We start from the raw sequence: 26,374 nt of genomic DNA, 5'->3' as shown, positions 1-26,374 counted from the left end.
AGAACGAACGCCCAATTAAGATTTTTTTTTTTTTTAATACCTAAGTAGAGAGGATGGATCGCAAATTTTGTTTTAGTATTAAGGACTTTCTATATGTATTAACGTTGAGAATCATATTTGAGAATCCGAATATGTTAAACCACTGTGATAACATAATTTCATAGAAATGTTGATAAAGTATCTTTGAGATAACACGATGGAGGCAAATGTTTAATGACAAATTTTTTCTCTCTTTGAATATGTTATAATGTAATTGTTAACGAATGGCACGAATAAACTAGTCATGAAAATTTAACTTTATGATTCCGAATACAATCTATAAAATTGAACTTATACAGTTCTAATCGCTTTTTTTTTTTTTTTTTTTTTTTTTTAGTAATATACTAATTGAGCTGAACAATGTTGACTCTTTTATTCTTGGTTGGCCACAAAACAAGAATTTGGAAATCTTCTGATGATAGATAATAACTTCATTTTTTTTCTTTCTTCCTTTTCTTCTCTAAAGCTAATGCAACCTGAACATTAAATTTTAAATAATTGTGCAAACTAACGGTTTGTTATAGAAGTGTTCTCTTCCATTTAATTACCATTAAATGATGTTTGATTTGCGACTTCAGTTGTAATTTATTGATTAAAATCAGTCAACTGTAGTCTGTGACAGCCCACGGTGTTGAGAAATTGGGTAATAATTATTTTTTTACGTATGTTTCGTGTTATATTTGCAAACTGTTATACATGGCATACCTACTTTGTGACGGTTACTACCAAACAAAATAAAAATGAGGTGATTCTTTCTAGTAGTAGTTTGAAGAAATGCCCGTGACAGAAAATTTCCCTTTTTCGTGGAATCACCCTTATAAGTGTAAACCCATTACATAATGTGATATAGTGTTTTTAGCACTCTCCTCGTTTAAGCGCGTATCTTCTGTCGCTCACGCGCATGCATATTTTCGAAATACACTGAACTCTAGCCATAAGGCACTGTGAACGGGGTTAAGCTTGGCAACAATGTAGAAAACACGAATGACGTTTATATCGCGATCACGAGTCATGACCTACATATAGCAGAAAATGAAGGCCAGATGCTGTCGGCCCTGGTAGCCGAGTGAGCTAGCGCATCATGCTAGTAAGGAAAATCGTTGTTGGCGTGGGTTCGAGTCCTGTTAGGAACGTTCTTCTTATTATTTTTAATTTTTTTTAATACTTCTTTCGTTAAAATAAGATTAAAATAATATTCAAAAAGTGATTTAACGATTATTTTTTTAAATTTTCATTAAACTTCTTTCGTTAAAATAAGATTGCCCTTGTACTTATACAGATCCATAGCAAAACAAGTAATAATAATAATAATAATAATTCAGCATTCATTTGTTTCCGTGCGATGTTGCCAAACCTAATGCCTTCTGGCTAGAGCTGAGTGTATTTCGAAAATATGCCACGCGCATGCCTCCGTCGGATGCGTGTGTTTTTGGTTGGTTTGTGTTCTTTGTACAAGCGTTTATATGGCATACATCCTGACGTATTTGTACTTCTGAGGGTAAATTTTAGTAAAATGAATCTGTACCCATGTATGCAACTGAGTGAATTTCATAATGTAATAATTCCATATAAGAGACGTTCCAAGTCAAATCAACACAATTTGAAGACAAAATTTACCTTACCATCTCAAATTGTCATGAAAGTTTGCACAGGGGTACCATTCATATATACTAAGACAAATTCCAAATTTCATCTTTATGTATCAAACGGTATTGTAGATAAGGCTACATAAGGTTTCAAAAAATAGTATGTTCAATGTGTTTTGAAATTGGAATTGCAGCTCTTCTAATTGCGCTAGAGAGCTGATTGAGATGTCATTTTACAGCATTTTTCATGTCCCTTCCTGTGATGTGCATCATATCTACTAATTCAGGATTTTTTTTCAAAATCAAAATTTAACTTCAAAATTTTTCGAAAAGTACATATTTTAAAATTTTGAAATTAATTTTGTAAATAGATAGTAAAATAGATAGTATTGTTGTAAAGAACCTGGCAAAATATGAATTTGGGATAATAATGGGTTCATTGTTAAAAAATTCACAACTAACACTAGAGTTTTTATTAATACCCTGTACCTAGCTGAAAAATACAAGTACACAACGTATTTTTTTTTTTACTTGAAAATGAAAATGAAATCTTTGAGTTTTACGTCCCACGATTATGCCGGCTATGCTAAAGGAGACGGTGATGATGAGAAATGAATGAAATGGTGGAATTAAGAAAGTGGGAGGAAACGGGAGAACCCCGAGGAAACCCACGCACACGGTGTTTGTCCACCACAAAGTTCACTTGTGGAAATAAATGTGAAGAGCAGAGTAATGGGTCTAAAATATATCATACAGACTTGTAATCTGCTGGCAATACTTATTAGCTCATGTTCTAAAAACTTTAATTAAAGCTAAGTTAAGGTGCTGATACTTTTAAGCTTCAGTTTTATAGAAGTTAATAAAATAATGTTAATACAAGTTCACAATTAAAAATGTTACTGTAAATAAACGTGATTTGTATAAAGTATACACCTAGCACTGGTACAACAGCAGAATTGGCTGGTTTAAACCAGTTTTACTTTTCTTTTTAATGGTGTAAACAAAAAAGATGCCACAAATCGTGTGAATTTTATAGTGACGTTTTCACATATCTCGAATCATCTGTTAGTTGAATCTAATTTTCGCTTTATAATTAAGGGACCTGATAAGCCACAAACTTACTCCCAGCTGGAAACCGAGTAGTAATTAAGATGCCTCTTTAAGTAATATGTCCAATCCTTCATAACCTCGTTGTTGCGTAAGGAGTTAAGCCTAAACAAACCAAACGAACTGAAACAGCTTTAGCGGGTAGGCCCGGGTCTACCCAAAAATTCTGAAAAATATAAACGTCTAAAAGATAATAAATATATATTTACTATCAAGGAACAAATCCTATACATTTTTATATTTTAAAAAAATACAATAAAATAAAATGGCCTAATCAAAATTAAAATCCTGAAGCCGCCCCTGCTAACGAAACAAATTCTATCTTATCTATATGCTTGTCTGAGTGTCTGTTTCATAGTTACAATGTTTTTAACTTTGCTTAAATATATTGATAACAAGTAGGCAAACTTCATCGACTACATCTGTACGTTATCAACTGGACTTTTTAATTTTCTTGAGTGATATCTCATACTAGATTTTTAATATTAAAATTCCAGCATTCATTGTTTGTATAAACGCCATCTTAGCACACTGGCTATCAGGGACGTAAGCAGAAATTTATTTCGGAGAATCCACAGCTTTTCAGGGGGGGGGGGGTCAAATTCAATATAAGCGCAAATTGTATTAAAATTTTCAGATGGTTTACAGGGTTGGGAAAAGGAAGTGTCAAAATCTCCACATAAACTTCAATTAGAAGACATATTAGGCTATGTCACATCTCTCTATAAAGAAAATTGGTGGCTGGGGTATGTTCAGGGCCGTCGCGTGAGTTGTAAGCGCCCGGGGCGAGAATTCTAAAGCGCCCCCTTCCTACCCAGTGCGTTATGAAGAACAACCAGTTTATTCTGTACTCCTAGATTTAAATATGAAATATAAGATCATAATGTAAGACAAAAGAAATAAATATTATGTCATTTTCTTAAAAAGTGAATGGCTCTTGTAGTTAAAACATAAAAGTTAATGAAAATACGACTTTTAATTATTGAAATCGAGTGTTATTCTTGCTTATTTTGAACCTGATATACATCAACATAGCAATAGCGTAGAACGTATAAATAAAGATACAAATATTAAATTTCAAGATAAACAAAAAAAAAAAAAATCTCAGAGCAATGGAAGGAGTACCATTTAAATAATCCTAGACGATGTTTTACTTAACCGATAATTTTCACGTTCAATTCTCTATCGGGAGTCCCTCAAGGATCTAATGAATTTCCCCTGTTGTTTCTTCTTGTTACTAATGATATTCCTCTGTGTATTAAAACTTCTCAAGTTCTTCTTTTTGCCGACGATCTCAAATTATACTCCAAAGTAAGTTCAATTGATGACTGCGTGAAACTTCAACAGGATGTACAGAAAGTTCAAATGTGATGTGATAAGAATAAATAAGTACTGAATGTGTTCACATGTAAATCTGTATCTTTCACGAGGAAAGAAAATCCAATTAACTTTACCTATACAGTAAGTATACGAGAAGAGATATTTAGAGAGCTTTGAAATGGAGAAAATAAGCATTGAACACAGGAGAAAATAAGCGTTGCCAAAGAAGCATTGAACACAGAAAAGGGCAATCTTAACTAGCAGCCTTAATATTGGACTAAGGAAGAAATTGGTCAAGTGTTAATATATGGAGTATTGGACTTCATGGTTCAGAGACTTTGACATTCAGGGAGTTAGAGAAGAAATATTTAGAGAGCTTTGAAATGTGGTGTTGGAGCAAAATGGAGAAAATAAAATGGACAGAGAGAGCAACAAATGAAGATGTTTTAAAACGAATAGGAGAGAAGAGGACACTTCTAGCCAGCATCCTTCGTAGGAAGGCCACTTGTATTGGACACATCTTGCGAAGAAATGGTCTTTTTCATACCGCTATAGAAGAAAAGATAAAGGGAAAGCGAAGACTAGAAAGAAGAACACAACTGATCGATAAACAGAAGAAAATATTGGGAGTCAAAGAGGAATCGAAAAACATGAAACATTTCCATGCCCAAATCTAAAATTGAAAAAAAAAAAAACTCTTTAGTCCCAGGACCTGCCGAAAGGTAGAATACTTAATAATAATAATAATAATAATAATAATAATAATAATAATAATAATAATAATAATAATAATATAATAGTAATACCATAAGTGGCTCATCCTTGTCTACCCCAAATATTATTAAAGATTTAGGAGTTATATTTTATAAGGTAGCAAAGTAACTTTTGCTCAACACGTTGACGCAATAACAAGTAGTGCATATAAAAACCTAGGTTTCATTTATAGGATAGAACAGAAGAAATCAACGTTTATACAAAGAATCAATATTTTCTCTACAAAGAATCAATATTTATACGATTATATTTTTCGTATGTGAGGTCAAAATTAGAATATTTTTGTACTGTTTGGACACCAAATGTCACTAAAAACTCTGACGCAATAGAAAATATACAGTTTAAAATAAAAAGAAAAAAAACTTGCATACAAGAAAACGAATTTTAGTTTTCAAACATTAGAAGAAAGGAGATGGGTGTTTGATATGTTATTCTTACATAAATTATTAAACAGTAAAATTGACTGTCCAGAATTAGCTTCAGAAGTACTATTACGTGACCCAATAGGTAAGACTAGAACAGCAAACAGTGGGGATATTCTATTGTAGAAGTCTTCTCTGTGGACGGAGAATGTGTGCTTCATATAACGAAATTATTAGATTTCATGTAGTAGATGTATTTAGTATGTCCGAAAACGAGTTCAAAAGAATTGTCAGGCAATAAGTTCTGCATTATTAAACGACGTATATTTGTGTATGTACAGATAAGTATGTATACGACACTATAATTGGGAATTAAGCCTGTTCTATCCTCATGAAATAAATAAAAAAAAAAAAAATACTTAACCGTGGCCTGATCATTATTAAAATATCTGAATTAATTTTATTTTAAACAAAATCATTTACCAACATAATCTGAATTCCTTGAATTTTGTTGATTTGTCGTCCTGGCGCCCGCCCACGCGACGGCCCTGGGTATGTTATACAGAAAAACGTTGAACTTGATGAAGTAAAAGTAACTTCTTCATCCACTGGGCCATCTCCATCATTCTCATATCCTCCAAGAAATGCTGATGTTCTGTGGATGTTAGTAGGAGATGTTCTGAAAAAAATGAATCATATAACTCCCACTGGAAGAAGTTATGTTCTCCTTGAAAGTGAGGTATACCGAACAAATGTGGCTATTTCGAACTTCAAATGATACTACTACTCATTGAAAAGTTACTATGAACTCAATTATACTCTTTCTTCAAGTAAGTGTTCATTTTTATTTTCACAGAAGTGTAAAATTTAGCATTCTTCTGTTATTACCCTACATATAAAGTATTCTTGAAAAATCAAGTGTTAATTTTGAATTATTATAACAATCAGCCCATTATCATCCCAACTTCTTATTTTGTCAGGTGCTTTACAACAATGCTATCTATTCACGGAAATAATTTCAAAATTTTAAAATATTTACTTTAGGAAAAATTTTGATTTGGAAAAAACGAATTCTGTGTTCGCCTATATGATGTTGTATACCACAGAAAAGTGCATGAAAAATGCTGTAAAATGACACCTCAATCAGCATTCTAGCTCAATTAGGAGAGCTGTAATTCCAGTTTCAAAATTCATTGATCATGCTATTTTGAGGACTTTTTCAAATTTTACATAGCTCTATGTTCAACACTGGTTGATATATAAAGTTGAAATTTGGTATTTTTCTTAATCTATCTAGAGGGCATCTATGTACCGAAGTTCATTAAAATCTGAAATGGTGAGGTTAAGTCACTGTGTTGAATTGATATGTAATGACTCATAATAGGATAACGGATAACAGGATAGCACGCGATCATTTTCACGGCACATCAGTTTGGACCCACACTATCAACCAGTACACATTATTTGGGTACGTTCCAGGATAATAATAGTCCAGAACTTCTCAGGGATTTATTTAAAGCAAGAAAAGTTTTATTATTATTATTATTATAACTGGACAGACTATTCATAATCTGCACCTGTAACTGTGCAAATACAATTCTCGAAGGATTAATATATATATATATATATTTTTAATGTACAACTTAAGTTTGGGTAAACTACATTTTGCAAAATTTATAGGTAAAATTGAATACAGTGCATCGAAAGACATGTTTATAAGAAACCAATTTTCTGCAGACGCTGATTTAAATATAAAGCTGCTGTATGTTGTGTGTTGTTTGTTTGCTTAGTAACAATGTAAAGTTACTAGCGTAAAATTATTACAAGCGCTATTAGTACCTGATGGCGTAGTATTTCTGTACACATTATAGAAAAACTTAACTTTTATATTACCAGTGGAGCGTTATTAGTGTCAAACCAGTACAAGTGCAATAGGAACTCGTACCACTTCGAAAACTCACGGTTTTCAGTACCCTAGTTTACGTGCATATTCACCGTTGCTCACATACCTGCTAACTAGGAATGCACCCGGCGCTATCGCACGTTTCCTCAAGCTTCACCCAATCCTGACTTGGTTAGATAACATTCGTGCTTTCTATTGTCCAACTAGAACAGTGTTGTCTTTCGCACTGTTGTTTCTATAGCATAGCAAGAATGTGGGTTATATATTTATTTATTACAAGCAGTTATAAACTTGGAACTATTTCACAAGCGGAGGGAACTACTTGGTGAAATGTGACCACATAGTAAATACAATAATGAAAGTCAAAACTGTTAAGCACGGATTCGAAAGTAGCTAGTAACCACAGTAAGTGTGAAGCGAAGTGAAGTATCTGAAGTCAATGTGCTAAATGATGACGCGCAACTATAGAAATGTCCAAGACATAAGGATCCATATAACTGCGGAAGTTACTTTAGTTCGGAACCCAAATATGCAAGGAATGAAAAAATGTCGCGATAATACATATAAGGTTTTGGTAACGTACAAATATATAATTAAACACGTAAGGTACGTTAGTTTATGCCATATACAGTGTTTTGCGCTATTCTTGTTTATGTATATACCGACCTTCGCTAACGTACCTCTTTCCTACGGACGCACCCCGTAGCTACCACTCGGGCCCTCCTGATGTGCTCCTCTTTTGACTCGGTTAGACAGCATATATGGTTTTTACTGACCAGCTACCAGAAATTGGTTAGTTTCTTTTGCATAATACTTTTCATCGTCTATGTACACTGAAGCTCCCTTGAGTAAATTTGTACATAAAATAACATAATATTAACGGAAATAAGTGAAATTGAAACTTTTCTTTTTTTTGGGGGGGGGGGGGGAGAAGGGATTTTGGTCGAAAACCAGGCGGACACCCAACTTCGAAACTTCGGAATAAATGCCTGGAAGCTGTATTTATACGCAAATCATAAGAGAATTGTAAATTCTCCTAGCAATTACTTCTGGTAGTCCCCTTGAATTTCATCTATACTAAGGGATGCAATGTCGCCATGCGTAAATCTTGTGAAGAGCAGTAAAAAGACAACTAAAGGACAATAATTTATCGACAGTTTTTTCGAGTGGTATGTACCTAAACCTACCCTGTACGAAAAAAAAAAAAAAAAAAAAAGTTGCAGATTCAACGCACGGATCCAAGTGTAAAATTTACAGAACAAATTTGTAATATTTTCACAGACTAGCGTGTAATTGAGGCATGTCGTGTTCTTATCCGCGAAACAGGCCCGTAGGCAGCCCAAAAATGTAGGGAAGGCCAGCCGGCAGAAGTTCCGGGCGGGGGGCAACCAGCCATATTATAGTTTATTTGCAAGGCTAAATTGAAAATTTTAGGGGGGCTCGGATCACCTGGATACAGGTCTTATGTGTATTTACGTAGAAACACATTAAAAGTCTACCTTTAAGCACAGATTCATCCATAAGGTAGTCACTAACCATTTACTTAGTGAAGTGAAATACCTGTAGTCAGTGTGCTAACTCATGATGCGCAACCAGAGGTGTTCGAAAGTTGAGAAATCCATATATCTGTAAAATTTTTGTTAGTAATCTGTTATACTATTTTGGAACACACATGTGCAAGCGAAATGAAAACAGATTGGTTATTAAATATAACGTTCTTAGTAACGCACAAATATATGATCCAACATGTATTTTGCCCTATCCTCGTTTTTGTAAATCCACCGTCGCTGACGTGCCTGCTTCCTATGGATGAACCCTTTCGCTGGCCCCGTTGCTAGTTAACGTTTGCTTTAAAGTGACTACCTTGCACAAATGTTTTGTCCTTTGCACAATACTTCTTATCGTTTACCGAAAAATAATATATGTATGGATCTGCGCAAAAACTAATCTGCAAGAAAACTTAGGCTTCACTCAAGCAGACGGTTCTACCAAATAGAAAATTTATAGGCAAAATACGTTGTGGAACTCCGTGCACAGCATATTGAAATGAATTTTACGTAATAATGAAAGTATTGTCCTCTTGCAAGGCACTGTTCCAGAACACAGGTTCCCCTTCCCATTTAGCTGTAATAAAAACAGAAAACAACGTGCCCTGCATACCTCTAACCCAGCTTCACTCGCTAACGCTCGCTCGACAATACTATGTGAATTAAATATTAAACTTTGGTACATACAGGAACTAATCTAGCTACTAGCCTATGTAGGGGGATCTGTGTTCTAGAACCTTCCCCTCTTCCAGTCCTCGTTTGTGTGTATACCCTCTGTCGCTGATGCGCCTACTTCCTACGAACGCAACCCCTCGTTACCATTCGGGTACTCTGTGCTCCTGCCATGGGGTTCACTCGAGCAGACGACTCTACCAAAAACAAAATTTATAGGTAAAATACAATGTCAAACGCTTTTCGTAAAAGAAGTAGAGTGTGAATAAAAGTAATTTCCGTCATTAGATATCATATTGAAATACATTTTAAATGGGAATGAACGTATTCTAAGTGTAACTATTTACTGAAGCGGAAAGGGGAAGAATACAAGAATGCGAAAAAGGTGGAAATAAACGGCTGGAATGTTCTGTTCGTATTAGCAATGGACATTTGCGATGGATATAATGCAAACATACGATTTTATTACAAAGAATTGTGTGATAAAGAGCGTCATATTATAAAGTTTTTACAGCTTCATGGTATGTTGAATCGTAAAATCAACCATGCGAAGTGTGGAAAAGGCTTAAAAATTCAAAACTGACGAATTTCTCCTCGCAGCGGGCCTTTCGTACCCGGGAAACCAGTGAAGCCATTTTGAAAGTAAGAGTTATTACGATTGTTTTAGTGTTTTTGAGGGTGAAAATTATTGCGGATATTTTATGTATTTTCCACTATTTTTGCTTATGTTTATACCCCCCTCGCTGACGAGCCTGCTCCCTGCGGACGCACCCCCTTGCTCCCCTCGGGCCCTGACTCGGTTAGATAGCATTCGTGGTTTTAGTGACCACCTAGCACAAACTGGTTCAAGGTTTATGCATTAGCTCCTCATTTAGTGCATGCTCTGCAAGAAGAAATCGGATAATGCAATAAATGTGTGAAAATTTGGTACAGCCGTCTGCTCGAGTAATGCGCTGTTTTGACTCGGTTAGACAGCATTTGTGCTTTAAAAAAATATGGCTACCTAGCACAAGTTTGTTCGTACTTTATGCGCTGCAGTTTTTGTCATATGTCCACACTGTATTTATACTAAGCCCTGCCAAAGTCAATCTGCAAGTAGTTGACCTCCTCGATTAGTGCATTCTTTGCTATAAAAAAAAAAAAAAAAAAAAAACCTAATCTAAAAATATACGAAATGTATCAAAATTTGGTAGAATCGTCTATTTGAGGAATTTATTTTCATTACATCATGAAACTGCAATTAATTTGTATAATTGCGTTTATTCCATTTTCAGTTTGATACTTTCGTGCTTCATAATGAATGACCGTCTTCGGAACGTAACCCGCAAAATTTACCTGAGCGAGTGTTTCAGCTTCATCTGCATCTTCAATTGAGTTATCAAGGTTTTGTGCATTATCCGTCTAATAGCCTAATATTAGCCTAATTGCGAAGCCTAATAGGCTTTTTATTTTACTCAACGCCATGAATGTTTGTGTTTCTTCTACAAAAACTTAAGAAACTTTCCCGAAGTTCAAAATTTAATCTACACACTTTTGCCAACTCTATAAATGGCAAAAAGTCGCTAAGTTAAGCTTCAAAAGTCGCTAATAGATGTATTTACCAAATTTAAGCCTGCGATGTTTGTTTTCCTTTTCTTTCTTTCAACGTCTTTAAACCTTAAAGTAACCATATATACGTAGTCATAATTAATTAAAAAGGAAGCCACTTAAAACCTATTTTCAAATTTAATTATCATTAAACGATTACTGGAGTCATTCCGTACCAGTCTTGGCAAAATTATGTGTGCAACAATATAACGGAAAAAGTTCAAAAAGTTATTATTACTGCTATACAGATTATCGCAGATTAAATTGCAAATTTTGAGTTGTGTTGATACAAACTGCTGCGAAATATGCCTGATTTTTTCTCATCCTTCCATACTTAAAGGAAGATGACATTTTAAAAAAATCAATATCTACTTCAATATCTTCAATTTTATCAATTGCACGATACTGTGCACTACACAGTAGGCCCTACTACAGCAACTAGCTAGTCGAAAATTCTTTTAAAATGCCCTAGATCAGTAATTGTCAAACTACGTCCTCCGAACCAGATGAGGCTCCGGCAAGGTTCCATCCGGCCCCGACATTCTATCTAACCTGAGAAATGAAGAGAAGAATGAGGTTCCTTCTTAAGAATTGTATGAAAACAGACTGACACACGAGAATTTAACTTTATTTCTGATCGTGAGAATCAGTGTATACAAGTTCAAAACAAATTATGAAAATCTTCGACCATTAATAGGGCTTAGTGTTACAAGAATTAAGTCAAATATACCATTCTCACTTTAATAAATTACATTGGCCAGCTTAAGGTTTTTTTTTTTTTTTTTTACTTTTTTCTTGGCTCTCTATCACTGCTCTATCAAAAAAGTTTACCTATCACTGCTCTAGTTCGTTCTTCTGTTTGGAAAACAATGTGCAGTTATCACCAGCAAATAATTTTCTCCTCGCCGTGACCGCAGGGCCGGCGCTAGCCGTTTTGCCGCCTTAGTCAGTACTTTCACATGCCGCCCCTTTAATTGGCAAACCTTTTTTCATAGAAGATGTTCAAGTGTCACGAAAAAGTAAGATGCCCCATTTAAAAACATGTATGAAATGGAAAAGTAAACAAAAAATTCAACTACCTCTCTCGAATGCGTGTTTCGTACATGGAAGAACGTAGATAGTTTTTAAGAGGCGTAGATAGTTTAGTAAAAATATTTCTCTACTTTCCACCATTACCGGTAAGGTTAACAAAATGCTAAGTGCAACACTGACATTGGGAGCAATGTCATGTTCCTTAATTAATTTTACTCTCTTTTGCTGAACTTTTAGGCTTAATTATAGCGATAACACTTTCAGTTCGTCTTTCAAATTACTGGAGTTAATATCTTTCGATTGTTCGTGTGTTAAAATGCTGGCGAGTTTACGCTAGACGGTGGACGAAGCTCCACTCGGATTTCTCAGGACTTTTAGTATGCTGATTGGACTACTATTCTACACACCTATACCGACATTTAAATTCTCTCTGACGATTTTGAGGAGTTCCGTGTGTAGAATAACGAAAACGTCGTTTACATCAGCGGCGGCCATTTTCGAAGATGGTGACTGAATCTCCACTCGAATTTCCCAGGACTTTTAGTATGTTGATCAGACCACTATTCTACGTACCTATACCGACTTTTCTCTCTCTGACGATTTTCTGTGGTTTTGTGTGCAAAATAACGAAAACCGTCATTTTACGGTACAAGAGGGCGGCCATTTTCCAAGATCGTGGCTGAAGCTCCATGCATTTCCCAGGACTTTTAGTATGTTGATTGGACCACTATTTCACACACCTGTACCGACTTTTATTTCTCTCTGACGATTTTCTGACGTTTTTGTACGGAATAACAAAAAAAGTAGTTTTACGGCATCGGCGGCCATTTTCCAATATGGCGGCTGAAGCACCACTTGGATTTCCCGGGACTTTTACTATGTTGATTGGACAACTATTGCACACATCTCTGCCAATTTTTATATTTTTATGAATTTTTTCCTCCATCTTTATTATTGTATCCAATTTGCCCACACTATTAGTACACTTTTCAGACAAAAGTTCAGGTGGCATATATTTAAGATTACTTATACCGTAAAGAAAATCGAAATACTCGTTGTGATGTTTAAGTTGCTCAAATCTTTCTCTTAAAGGTAACACAATCACGTCCAGAACTTTATAATAAAACTCGATTTTGTATTTTGTTTGTAGGTCTTCAATAGCTTTATCCTCTGCCTCGCACTGAAACTGTCTCTTCTTCTTTCGACTTCGAGCTTGCACTGTATTACCCATCCATGAATCATCTATATCTAATGCTAATGCCAACTTCATCACATTAACTAAGTAAGATTGAAGCTTTGCATCATTTCTGCTCTTCTCAAAGTACTCAGATATATTTTCAAGGAACCAGACTGACCTGAGAGTCAATGCTTTGAATACCATGTTTATGTGGAGTAAGAAGTCATATGAGATAGCGAGTGAGCAAAGGAAATCAGTCACGCAGCTGGTTTGCTATACACAAAGCATCGTAGGAGACCATTCTATCTGTCCTATTGTCGTTACCTATTTGAAGTAAGGCATCAAACCCCCTATTTGATATCTAAGTAACATCAAAGCATCAATTTGGCTCTCCCAGCCTATAGTGCTTAATGGTTTTAAAGTAAGACCGCTCGTATATGCTCCTTTAGTATGGCCCAACGTTGAACTGAAGCAGAGAACAAGTCATGAACTTCCGTTTGGAACTAACCCACAGAAAAATTGCCAAAAGTGAATACTTTTTTTAATTTTTAGGGGGTTCAAAGAGGGCATGAAGAAATTCTTCATGTTATTTGAAAGGTACTTAGAATTGGAATCTAACTTGAAATTCGGCACGCTTGTATGTTTTCGTTAGCGTTACCCAAGTAAATCACCAAAAATAAAATTTCCAATTTTATAGTGGTGGGGAACTGAAAAATCTTTCCTAGGTTATTTATTTGGAACATCTTCTACACCCAAAATTTGTGGGAACTTCCTGAAGGGCTATAATGATTAAATTTGGCATGTTTGTAGCTTTTCAGGACTAACCCACAGAGAAATTGCCAAAAGTGAATATTTTAAAATTTTACTGGATTCAAAGGGAAGATGAAGAAATTCCCATGTTATTTAAAAAGCGTTTCTTTGGTATAGAAAATCTTAAGTTTTAGATAGTTGAAATAGGAAAAACCTTGAAAATCGGTAAAATTATGGGTTTAAAAGGTGCGAGGCTGTAGGCCGAGCAAAGGGAGGGATCTGAGGGCGACACTTCCACCTGAACAAATTCAGGAAATATTAAGAGCAAATACAGGAAATTCACTGTTGATGCAAATGCTGATATGAGATGCGATGCCGTAGGCCGAGTCAATGCGGGGGCATGGGGGCAGAACTCCCACCTAGTCTAAGGCCAATTTACATATAAAACCATAATCTTATTTTGTGTAATGAAAAAAACAGAAGCAGTTAGTATTCAGAGTCTTCTTCTAAGCATCCTTCCAATAGGTTTGCTTACAATCCCTTCCTTCCAAAACAAAAGTAAATAAAAATTTCGATTGCATGTTACTCCTTCACAAGGGATGCAAATAGAGTCCTAGTGCAGCAACTTTATATTTATATTTTTTCCTTTGACAAAATGTTTTGGAAGAAGACTTGTTAGTATTGTTTCTTGGTCTCTTAGCTAGGAATTTACAGGAGTTAATAACACAGAAACAAAGTGCAAGATTGCAGAATTTTATATCCTATAGTTAACGGAAATTTCCTCTGAGTCTAGAAATTGTTGTACAGATGAAACGAAAGGAAGTGACAAGTTTAGAGTGCTTGTATGTGACATCAAACTGTTGTTCTCAATAAGTGCGTCACAGATTTATCTGTCAGCGCTTTATATATTTTCTGGTACATACGTTTTGTTCACATTATGTTGTTCAAATTCATTAGGAAACAAGCAAAGATTGTGCTTGTTTGCGTGACAAAACGTAAAGGTACCGGATAACTATTTCTCCATTTGCTTGAGAAATTGCCTACTCACCTTAAGCAAGTTTTAATCCCGCCCCATCTCATGTCAGCTAAGCAAAGGAAGTGATGTGATCGAATACTAAACCTAAATAAGTGGCTTGCTTTGCATGCTGAATTCGCACGCTATCAACGGCACACTTCACACGCATGTCTAGACGATTTGGATTGTGTTGAATGCGTGATCATAATTTAGGAGCTAAGAACACTACTGCCAGGTTTTCGTGGCGTTAATGCTGAGACACTATTTTTTGCACCAATTTAGAAAGAAATCACGGCAATACGCGAAGTCTTGTTGATTTGTTGAATTGTTTCTCCCAGCGCGAGAAATGTCGTACCGCCTGCGTATTGGAACAAGTGAATGCTTTTTGGTAAAGGTTTCATAAAAAAGATATAGTAATGAGAAAAGTTCAGAACCCCGAGGTACGCTAGACAAAATTAAAACTGATAAGATGTTGATTGATTGAGTGTAACATAGGTGAGAGTATTGAATAAAAAGTTGTAGACGATCTAATGTGGGTAACTGGGAGATTCAATGAATAACTTTATGGATAAGAGTAGGATGCCAAGCTTGATTGAACGCTTTCTTTAAGTCGAACAGTAGTAGACATGATGGAAATTTGATGTTATATTGATTACTAATTAGATTGGTTAGTCACAATAGTTGGTCGTTGAAACAACAGCTGAGATAGAAACCGGCTTGGTGCAAAGATATGATGTTCTGGCTTGACAAGTGAGAGTGTAAACGACGACCAGAGAACTGTAATAAGTTTGGTTGGTCTATTTGAAGTCATTGCTTGCACTGATTTGTGCGGTTTAGGAAACACGAGAGTTTTTGAAGTTTTCCAATCAAGTGGCATGTACTCAGTACGTAATATGAAGGAGAAGATTAACGATAGGAAGTACAAAAGTGAATATGGAACCGTCTGAATATGGCGATGTGATTTGATCAAACCCAGAACGTGGTATTTCTTTTGTGATGAACTATCTGTAACGGTGATCGGTTTAGTAAGTTTATGCCTCAGTGACATAGTGTGGTATTCATTTGGTTGGAGGTGGCATAATTCGAAGTTAACTTTATCTATTGGGTAAGAGCATGGAAGAGATTGAGGTTGAATAGGAGTGAAAACTCCTTGTAGATATGAGGCAAAAACATCTGCTTGGTCCTCATTAATATGGAGTGGCATGTTGTGAACTATTAGGGGATATGTGGTGGAAGAATGGGTTGTTGTCAGTGCTTTTCATCGTCTCCAATATCTGGTAAGATGAACAGTATTTCTAAGTGTATCACAAGTTTTGATCCAGTTACGTAATTCTTATGCTCTGAAGTAATTACAGACGGTTTACTGAAGTTGGCGCCGATGACGTAAGGCTTCCACATTCCTAGTATGTAAGTATTCTCTGAAAAATTGGCGAGAAAGTTGGATAAATGGTAAATATTGAAGAGGTAAATGTGGTCGATAAGCGTTCATTCCCTTCGTAGGGATATGCTTACTTCCGACTTCTATTATAACTGTCGTTAAAGTGTCCAAAGTATTGCATAGATCTGCTTCAGACTTAGAAGGCGTTAGTAAGATCTTGATGGTAAGCACTCCAGTTTGCTTTGTCATAACGTACAATATGATGAGTCGGTATAGTATTTGGATGCACAAAGTGAATGTGATAGGTAATAGTTAGTTTTATGAGTATCTACATGATCACTCTCGAGATTATCTAAACTTCTACTTTGCATCGATTGTATATAGTAGTGGAACATATCACAATATCCGGCGTTGTATCGAGTATGCGCAGACAGTAGTACAATGATGCCAGAGGTACTATATGTAATGAAGTCCTGGAATTTTCTGATGTTGTGATCTGCTATATCTGCTTGATAACGAAGTTTCGAAAGTTATCAGAAATAAATTGAAAAAAGTGAAATGGAATGGCATGGTCTGGCTGGATGCAGATGTTCACAAGTGTAATATATAGTTGACGAAAGTACGTAGTAATGACTAGGTTCTCAGTATAGAGGAAGATTAGCAGTCTGATGTTGACAAATTGCAATGCCATGAGGGTATCCGACCCGGGCTACGCCACCGTTTGCTTGTTGAGGTGGCTTTGTATTGTCAGCCCGTACGAGTTGATAGTTTTGAAATTTGCATGTATGCTTTTCTCTTTAAATAGAAAGTGTTCAAAAAGAAGTTTATTTTGAAGTAATGAACAGATATAAAGGAAAACTAATGAGAAAGTTACCATGTATAGAGAAGAGTTAGGCAGTAGAAGTGATTGGTGTAACATGAAAGTATAGAGTCGGACCATCATATGTCGCAGTGAAGTTCAGTTGGAAGATATTGCGTGCAGCATACTGAACTTGTTATAATATGAGAGGCCTAAGAAACGGATGTATATTTTGCAGACATAGGAAACAACTGAGAAATTGTGACTTGCTCTGTAGTTGAAGGAACAGGAAGTTGTGTTTGTTGAAGTTCATTAGAGCGAATTGGAACTACAAATTATGATTTTGTTTGTTCTTGCTATGGCCGTGATTTGCATTTGTAACTATATGTGGGGTGATTTTCTTGACAAGTAACAGACACACAGATGGGGCTTGAAGTTTCTGGCACCAGCGGGTAGCATTCAATTGTGAACAGTATCTATATTTCAGGTCTCTCTTACATGCTGCTGTGGTATGGTCATTACATTGCTAGTATTTTTTGGCACCTGGTTGGGAGTGATTTGGATATGCGAGAAAGTTCAACCCTGTATCGCCTTTCATAGACACACGCTCCTGCAGATAATAAAGTATCGATGGTATCCTGCAAATTTGTTAATTCTCCGACCATAAGGTTGGCCCTTAGTCATTGCGGATACGAAGGTATTTGCACATATATTATGTTCTTCGAGTTTAAGTTCCTCTTCGACTTCATTATCCGTGAATATCGAATCTACACCATAAATTACACTAGACAGCGAAAGACTTCCGTTGTGGGTGGCGGGGATTGGTTTGGTACTCTAGGCTGTACTGGTTTTAAGGTGGCTGATTTTCCGAATATTTCGTAGGAAAATTTGTCGCATATAGTCGTGGAAAAATTGGGGTCTGTAGCTCAAATAATAATGCCATCCCGATCTTGAGTGTAGAACTTGGCAAATACTTAGTGATTTGGCATAGTAATTTTGGATTCTTGTATTTAGCGTCGTAGTTAGCAAGTAAGAACGGATATTCCTTTGCTTTCATTGATAATTGTAAGGTTGGAAACTCTTCACTAGAGATTCTAGTTTTATATCGGTGTTGACGTTTGTGTGGAGAAGAGTCAGATGAAAGAAATTGGTCTCCGCATATTGGTGAACGGGAACGCGACCCCAGGGATCAAATATCTCCATTAGATCAAGTAGACCAAATGGACGTTCTTGTACGACTGCGGCGCTTCTTTGTGCGGGGCCGTGTACAATGGACGGTAATGCGGTATGCTGTCCAGTTGACATACTAAGACAAGGGGAGGCAGAGCCCACGCACAAAAACAAATTTCGCTATATTGAGGGACAGTAATGATGGTGATGAATAAGATATATCATGGTAGAAATAAGACAAGGTAAGTCCATCAGCGGACGCGTTTTCGTCCTACTCGCGCATTGACGTCACCTTCGACACACGCTCGGGACAGGAGTAACGCTGTCGTCTGCTTGCTGTCGTATATTCTCTTTGGAATCTGATGTCAAATTACAGTTTTCTTCTCACTTTCAGATGTTTATTTGCTATTTCTAATTTAATGTCTACAGCGACGCAACTAGGCTAGTTGTCGCCCGGGGCAATAACTCGCCTTAGCGTCCTTGACCAGCCAAACGAAAAGCACCCTGACTACACCTGATAATAGCATCACACAGGAATTCTCCTATTTCACTTTTCTTCAAGTGGTAAAGCTTGATTTCAAATTGCAGTACATAATTTAATTTTTAGTATAAATTAACACACCAAACTAATTAGTATTTGAATGCCAAATAATCTATGAGTAACATGCTTGACGCATTCTTATAGTCTTATCATAATAACTGCAAATCAATATTTTTGCAACTACATCGGGATGTGCATATGTGTAGAATGAATCAACAGTCTGTTGCTTTAGAATAGAATATTTAATTATGACAAACAGCCAAACTGTTGTCTCAAGTATTCTGCTTGGACATTTGCAAATCTCTTAAATCAATGTAAGTTAAATGAAAACACAAAAAGCTGGAACTGAAATTTCACTTTGCGGGCTCTTTTGACTCCAAGGCCGTAACTTGAAGGGGCAGGGGGAAACTGCCCCCAGGAAAGCACCCCGCCGTTCAAGGAGGGCCCACTTTAAGACAAAATGTTCTTACTGCATATACGATACGAACATGAAATTATAAATAAAGCATCAAACAGGTTTACTATATAACATAAACAAAACAGCACATAAAAGGTAAATAGAACAAAAATGAGTCGTGGAAACATTTCAGTAAAAAATGTCTATTAGGGGCCCTAGAAACAATATTTATTCGTAAGGCTTTGAGATTTGAAATATTGTTTTCTTAATTAATTTGTCGAGTATGGAACGGGCCATGGGTGTAGCGTAACTAACCGCCCCGCAGACTTTGCCGTGCGGGAGAGCCCACAGGCTCCGGGGGACCCACAAAGAGTATAAGAAAGATGGAAAGAGGGGGCCTAAGAATTAGAAAAACAACTTTTCTTAGGGGCCCAAATACGTTTATTAATGCTCGCCCCTCCCCTCCAAAGAATCCAAGTTACGGCGCTGTTTGACTTTAAGGTTGTTTTTTTTACAATGTTCTCAAAAGATAGCTTTGAAGCTAACTTATGCTCTATAGATATGATCCTAAGGTTGGTGAGTCGTTGTAGTCCTGTTAAGTTTCTGAGGTAATGTTTTATGATTTTCAGTTTGCTGAAATAAATACCGGTATTTGCCCAGTTTTGCGCTAACACAATCCGGCGCCCGGGGCACAAACCCCGTTTACCCCCCTTTAGTTTTGTGCATGTCTATTATATTACTGGAATTTTATTCCGGTATGGGAATATATTTTATTTTTAAAAAAAATGCAAATAGAATTTTACACAAGTTTCCTCACCACCTTAGAAGCATTGTTCGTAGTGCGTTTTTTTCCCCTTTAAGTGGTATCCCCAGTAGGCCTAGTTTCTAAATCATCCTGCTTTGGAAATGAATAAAATTCTCTCCACCAACTATTGTATTTCGTGTGTTCGTTGTACAGCCGCACACAGTGCATGAGGGCATTCTTAAAGTTTTCAAAGTCAATGTAAGAAGTACAAATGAGTTCTAGTTACACAAGATGCACAGTACCCGGCGGGAGCTCATGTGGTTCGGATTCCACGTTAATCAGTAGGTCCACGTCTCATATAGCCTCGCTGCTGAAAGGGACGCTAAACTAAAATCAACTCAACAAGATGCACAGTACGAGATATACAATATTTACACGCAGAAAATGTCATACACAACAGTGTATAACAAACTAACCGAATCTTTATTAAAAAAAAAAACAATGAAAATGTAGAAAATCTTCTACACAAATGCAACTAACCACCTGTCAACTGACAGAGTGAGACAATGATTTCTTATACGGAGGGACAGTGACTTGGTGTCAAAGGTGACGTCACGCGAAGGGAGAGGCTGCGCGTGAGTTTACCTTCTCTTATTTCTATCATGAGATGTATTAGGTAGGATGAACCGTTCAGATAGTCACCTAGGTAAGACAGTTTACTCTAACCGTAGTATTCCCCGCCCCCGCCAAGTGAACTTTGTGGTGGACAAACACCGTGCTCGTGGGTTTTCTCGGGGTTCTCCCGTTTCCTCCCACTTTCTTCATTCCACCATTTCACTCATCTCTCATAATCACCGTCTCCTTTAGCCTAACCGGCATAACCGTGGGACGTAAAACTCAAAGATTTCATTTCATTTTCTAACCGTAGTAGTAAGCATCCTTGGCTGGATCAGTAAGACGTTCACGGCCTCTGATAATGAAGAGAAGTACTGGTAGGCAGATTCGATCGAAGGTATGATATAATGTTCCGTTCAAAGATACATTCGTTTGGATATATGTGTAAAACTATTGTAGCTGTTCATTAGAATACAATTGTTAGTTCAATAGTTCTAACGTTTTCAGAAACTATGGCAAGTCTTCATTTATCAACGCAGTATTATTCGTTTATTATTATTATTATTATTATTATCATTATTATTATTATTATTATTATTATTATTATTATTATTATTATTATTATTATTATTATTATTATTATTATTATTTGTTGTTGTTGTTGTTGTTGTTGTTGTTGCTGTTGCTGTTGTGTCCTAGCATGCAATTGGAGTTTTCCTTAGCATTGCCGTCTTTTGGGAACCAAGAGAAACTACGTACGTATGTGAACATATTTTGTTGTTATTGATGCATGATAGTTTCGTAACGTTGCATGTTGAACAATATTGCGTTAATACACTTGATATCCAATTCTGTTTACTTTACAACCCTCCGTTTCCTTTGATACACTACAAGTTGTATTTTCAAATGACACAATGCTTCGAAGTTTGGTATTTCATTGATTCATTTTTATACTGTACCTCCTACGATACTAGTCGTATTATGACATACTTTTGACTATTTACGTGATATGAAATATAGCATACATTGGGTGGTGGTATTTGCCCTTTTTCCTCACTATGTTCTAAGATATTAAGGTTCGATACCCAGATGTGAGGGTCAAAATGTGGAGACATTTGGTGTTCGTTATGTTTGGTATGTGTGATTGATGCGCAATAGTTGGAGGACCACTGTTAATTTATAAACAGAACTTTATTTCCATAGAGGTTCATCCACGGACAAACGAGTTAAATAATGATCTAGACAATAAGAAGTTAATTTATTAAATAATACTTAGGCAAAATATAAATCAATTTAAGAAATATATGAATAGTAATTGTAGAATAATATAATTCACTAGATACAGATTATAACTTGAATCTATTGTTTCACTTGCTGCTCGTTCGTTTCTTGGCTTACAATTTAAACATGAAATTGATGTGATAAAAACACATTGTCTTGCACTACTGCTCTTGATTGATAAATAAGCATATACGCTGATTGTTCTTGATACACAATTGTTGTGTTGCAATGTGTGTGATGAGAAATTGGATTGTTTATGTCAATATTGAATGTTAATTTTATGCACTACACAAAACCACCCGCGCACTGTCCATCTCTGCTCACTTCTGTTCCTCGCGACGAACACTCTTCGCTCGGCGAGGACACTTCTTCCCCCTTCTCCCTTTCTTAACGGTTGTCTTTCGGGTGAAAGTTGGAAACTAGGACTGTTTACAAAAAAATGCATTCCAATGCCATCTTTGGGCCAACAAAACATATTTTGGAAGGGAAATAAGAAAATACTAACATTTGGATTCCTGGATTTTGTCTGTGATACTGGGATCTGTCAGTGTAACAAATGTGATACAAATCTAATGTCTATCATATGTACTACCTCCCTGTTTTTCAATGACTCCGATATCTTCATTTGTTCTCGAAATATGTGCCTTCAAAGCAATGCGTATGAAATATAGTGTATTTTTTTTTTCGATATGTCGAAAACGAAGCGGAATGGACTCATGGTTTACGTATACTTTTCGCTTGTCATGATCCATACTATCACTCCTCAAATAAGGCTCTTTCTGGTGGAACACCCTTTATATTATGTATGAGTGTTTATGTATATGTGTATGTGTGATGTTATGTGTCTACCCAATTTTTCAAGACATGCTTTCACGACGCGACATTGCCTTTTAAAAATATAATAAATATCTAGTAATTGACATTTAGAATTTGTTTTAGCTCTACCTTTTTGCTATGAGAAAAGGTTTAAGCGATACATTTGATATTTATATCAAGCAATGAACAAAGTACTTTTTCTGTAATCTTTCAGGAAAATAGTTTTGTGAGCGTATACATTTTTGACGATATTTACATGAGTAAATGTCCTGCCATCTGTTGTTTCCATGTTCACTGTGCTCCTGTCCGTCGCCGACTATATTTTGTTCCTTATAACTATTTATAAATCATTTATGCCACACTTTATTATCCCTCATACGAACCATGTCCTCTTACAAATTAAAAATAAATAAAATAGCTTTGTAAAAGCAGTGGTTTGGGAACTTGCATAAAACAACGCTAGTGATATGTTACTGAACTGACTCATCATTGTGTCAAGTAGTTAATTTATCGACAACCATTTTAACATTTTACTCCATATTGCGATTGGTAGTACCAGTTTTGTATCAGAATTTAACAGAGCCATTGTGTTGGACTGACACAGTCATTTTTTACAGTGTAGATTTTTGTGAAAAATGAAAGGAAAGAAGCTGATTTTCTGTTTATAAATATAGCCACGATTTTTTTTATTTGAAGATATTTAAGTTGTATCCTTAGAGCGTATTTTATGTGTCTGATGAGGGCAATGATAAAATACCGGAATTACAACAAAGTTGTTGTTAATAAATAATTAACAACTTGATAATATGTTAATTTATTCACAGTTCTATTCCTATGTTTATTCTCAACTGTGTTTTCTTGACTCATAAAACTTTCAGTGACGCACTTTGAGAATAAGTGCGCACGCAGGCTCTCGGCATCCATTGTATGCAATCGGACGTCAATTGCATTCAGGGTATCAGTTTGTACGTTTCTCAGTGTAAGCCTAACATGCTTAAGATAATCTAGCTTTCCTCACTGAAAAAGAGTTTATTTTTGACTAGCTGGAATGAATAATTATATACAGACGCCGTCAGTTTTCTGCACTCCTTGTCGTATACAGCACCAGTTAAGAGGCGCTCCTCATACCATGTTGCTGCAGTATATTCAAGCTGTTACCAGAATGCAGTTGGTGCAGATAGTAAACGTATGCAGATGGCATTTGATCTAATTTTGAGTTTAGCGTGCTTTTCAGTAGCGAAGCTATATGAGACGTAGATCTACCGTCTAACGTGGGATCCGAACCACACAAGCTACCGCCAGAAATCAGAGTTGGTCTCTCACCCCAAAGGCGCGTACGCTTCCCGCTTAGCCATGAGGGAGCTCGAAAATAGCATTAGGACGGAAATGCATTCGTACCACTATAGCATACAAAAAGTTAAATATCTGGACAGATTGATGGGGAAGCGAAAGCATGATTGGACTGGAAATACAAGGTCTGTATGATAAGTAATGAGACTCGCCGCGCCGCGGCGCGCGTGTCGCTGGAGCGGGTTTGTCGGTGATGGAGGATGTAGGGGGGGGGTCCGAGCAAAGCAACGCACCGCGCGTCAGTTGGCTCCGAGCCTTAGTGGAGCGCGGACAAGCCTTGGACAAAGCCCTTGTAAACATTCTTGTCACGGCGGAAAATCAACAAACATGGAGGGTTCCATCGAACAGCGTTATGCGATCAAATTTTGCGTTCGCCTGGGGAAAACGGCTACTCAGACGCTTTCTCTCATCACGGAGGCCTACAAAGAGGAAGCCCTATCCAAAGCCCAGGTGTTTCGTTGGCACAGTGCGTTCCGGAACGGCCGGGAAAGCGTTGAGGATCTGGAGAGGGCTAGACGCCCGACAACAGTGACTACGGACGAAACTGTGGCAAAAGTGAGGGATCTCCTGAACTCAGACCGTCGATTATCGTTGAGATTGATTGCTGATGAACTCGATATGAACCACACAACAGTGCACAAGATTGTGACGGAACAATTGGGAATGAGAAAAATCTGTGCGAAACTGGTGCCGCGAGTGTTGACTGACGAACAAAAGCAACGACGTGTTGATTGTTGTCAGGAACTGTTGAACCTCATGAACAGTGACCCTAACTTTGAAGATGACGTCATAACAGGTGACGAGTCGTGGGTGTTCCAGTACGACCCTGAAACGAAACGTCAAAGCGCGGAGTGGCACACTCCTGCGTCCCCGCGCCCCAAGAGGCCAGAATGTCGAAGTCAAAGGTGAAAACAATGTTGATTGTTTTTTTTGACAATGTGGGGGTGGTCCACAAGGAGTTTGTACCCCAAGGACAAGCCGTCAACGCCGCCTTCTACAAACAAGTCCTTGAGAGACTGCACAGGAGCGTCAAGCGGAAAAGACCGGCGATCGCTAGCCGGTGGAAGTTGCATCACGACAATGCCCCTGCCCACACCGCCTTCTTAGTGACCTCCTTTTTGACCCGGATTGGGGTGGAAGTCCTTCCACAACCACCCTACAGCCCAGATGTGAGCCCGGCCGACTTCTTCCTCTTCCCGAAGCTGAAGCCACGCTTGAAAGGAACCCGTTTTGCAGACGTCACAGCCATCCAAGCAGCCGTGACCACATTTCTAAAGGACATGCCGGCTGCTGACTTCCAGGGGGCGTTTGCAGCGTGGAAACATCGATTGCAGAAGTGCATCGACGCAAGAGGAGAGTACTTCGAAAGCTTTTAAGTCCCTGTACAGATCAGATCAATAAAACAATGTTTCCAGACCTGGTCTCATTACTTATCATACAAACCCTGTACGTTGACAACACCAGGAGCGGATTAAGGCGGAGCCAATGGAGCCCAGGCTCCGGACCCCCTGGGTTCAGGGGGCCCCCAGAATCCCTCTCTTTAATACTAAAACATAGCAATCAACTTATTATATTATAGGCTTCAGACCCATGCAATTTTTTTCCCGCGGTATCGCTAGAGTTAAGTCTTCTACCAGCGTCTTCACGACGGGGCAGTGTAAAGGGTTCTTCAGCGTGAAAACTTCAGACAATATACTGTGGACTTCCCTTTAATGTTGTGTACAAGTAACATAGTGATAATGTTTTAAAACACAATGCTAGTGCAGCTTAAACTGAAGTCTACGAGTTAGGCATTTCCCCCCAATAGTGGGGTAATATCTGCATATACGAGGGCGAGTCAAAAATTATCTACACTTTTCATTCTACAGTTTATTTACATAAAGCTAGGGTTATACTATGCACATCATTTTTGTACGTAATCTCCCTCCTTAGCAATGCATTTGGCCCAACGGTCAACGAGCTTACGTATTCCTTTCAAATAGGTTTTCGGTTGGTCGTGAAGCCACTTTTGCACCACATTTTGCACGTGTAAATCTGAGGCAAATCGGCGACCACGCAAAGCATCCTTGAGTGGCCCAAACAAGTGGAAGTCACATGTTGCTAGGTCTGGGCTGTAGGGAGGGTGTTCCAATAACTCAAATTTCACCTTGTTGATGGTTTCAATAGTGTGATGAGCCGTGTGTGGCCGTGCATTTTCATGCAACAACAAAACTTTCTTCGACAACAAACCTCGGCGTTTGTTGCGAATTACAGGGTTCAGGTTCTTTTCCAACATTTCACTATAACTCGCACTGTTGATCGTCTTTCCCTTTTCCATGAACTCTGCCATTATGAGCTCCTGTAAGTCCCAAAACACAGTTAACATAACCTTTCCTGCGGATGGCTCAGTCTTGAATTTTTTCTTCTTCGGA

General features: G+C 37.2%; 2 protein-coding genes across 5 annotated transcripts in view; one reads left to right on the top strand and one right to left on the bottom strand.

The window, feature by feature from the left end:
- Window positions 1-11,041, bottom strand: part of LOC145680696 (stimulator of interferon genes protein 5-like) — a 78,626-nt gene extending 67,585 nt beyond the window's left edge. Inside the window, exons 1-2 of one of the 2 annotated variants that reach the window (XM_081751608.1) lie at window positions 10,646-10,883; window positions 5,672-5,867 (exon numbers count right to left, since the gene is read on the bottom strand). In XM_081751608.1, coding sequence (XP_081607734.1) covers window positions 5,672-5,867; window positions 10,646-10,704 — 255 coding nt within the window. In that variant the 5' untranslated portion in view covers window positions 10,705-10,883. Of the gene's footprint in view, window positions 1-5,671; window positions 5,868-10,645; window positions 10,884-10,911 lie in introns of those variants that run through there. The other variant, XM_081751609.1, reaches the window with a different exon arrangement.
- LOC145680697 (stimulator of interferon genes protein homolog) overlaps window positions 1-26,374 on the top strand; it is a 95,038-nt gene that overhangs the window by 2,417 nt on the left and 66,247 nt on the right. The window lies entirely within an intron of this gene.

The sequence above is a fragment of the Thermobia domestica genome, chromosome 3 (assembly GCF_964235325.1).
Source record: "Thermobia domestica chromosome 3, izTheDome1.hap1.1, whole genome shotgun sequence".
In the NCBI taxonomy this organism is placed as follows: domain Eukaryota; kingdom Metazoa; phylum Arthropoda; class Insecta; order Zygentoma; family Lepismatidae; genus Thermobia; species Thermobia domestica.
The sequence above is the reverse complement of the archived record's forward strand: the minus strand, read 5'-3'. Positions and strand labels throughout refer to the sequence as shown.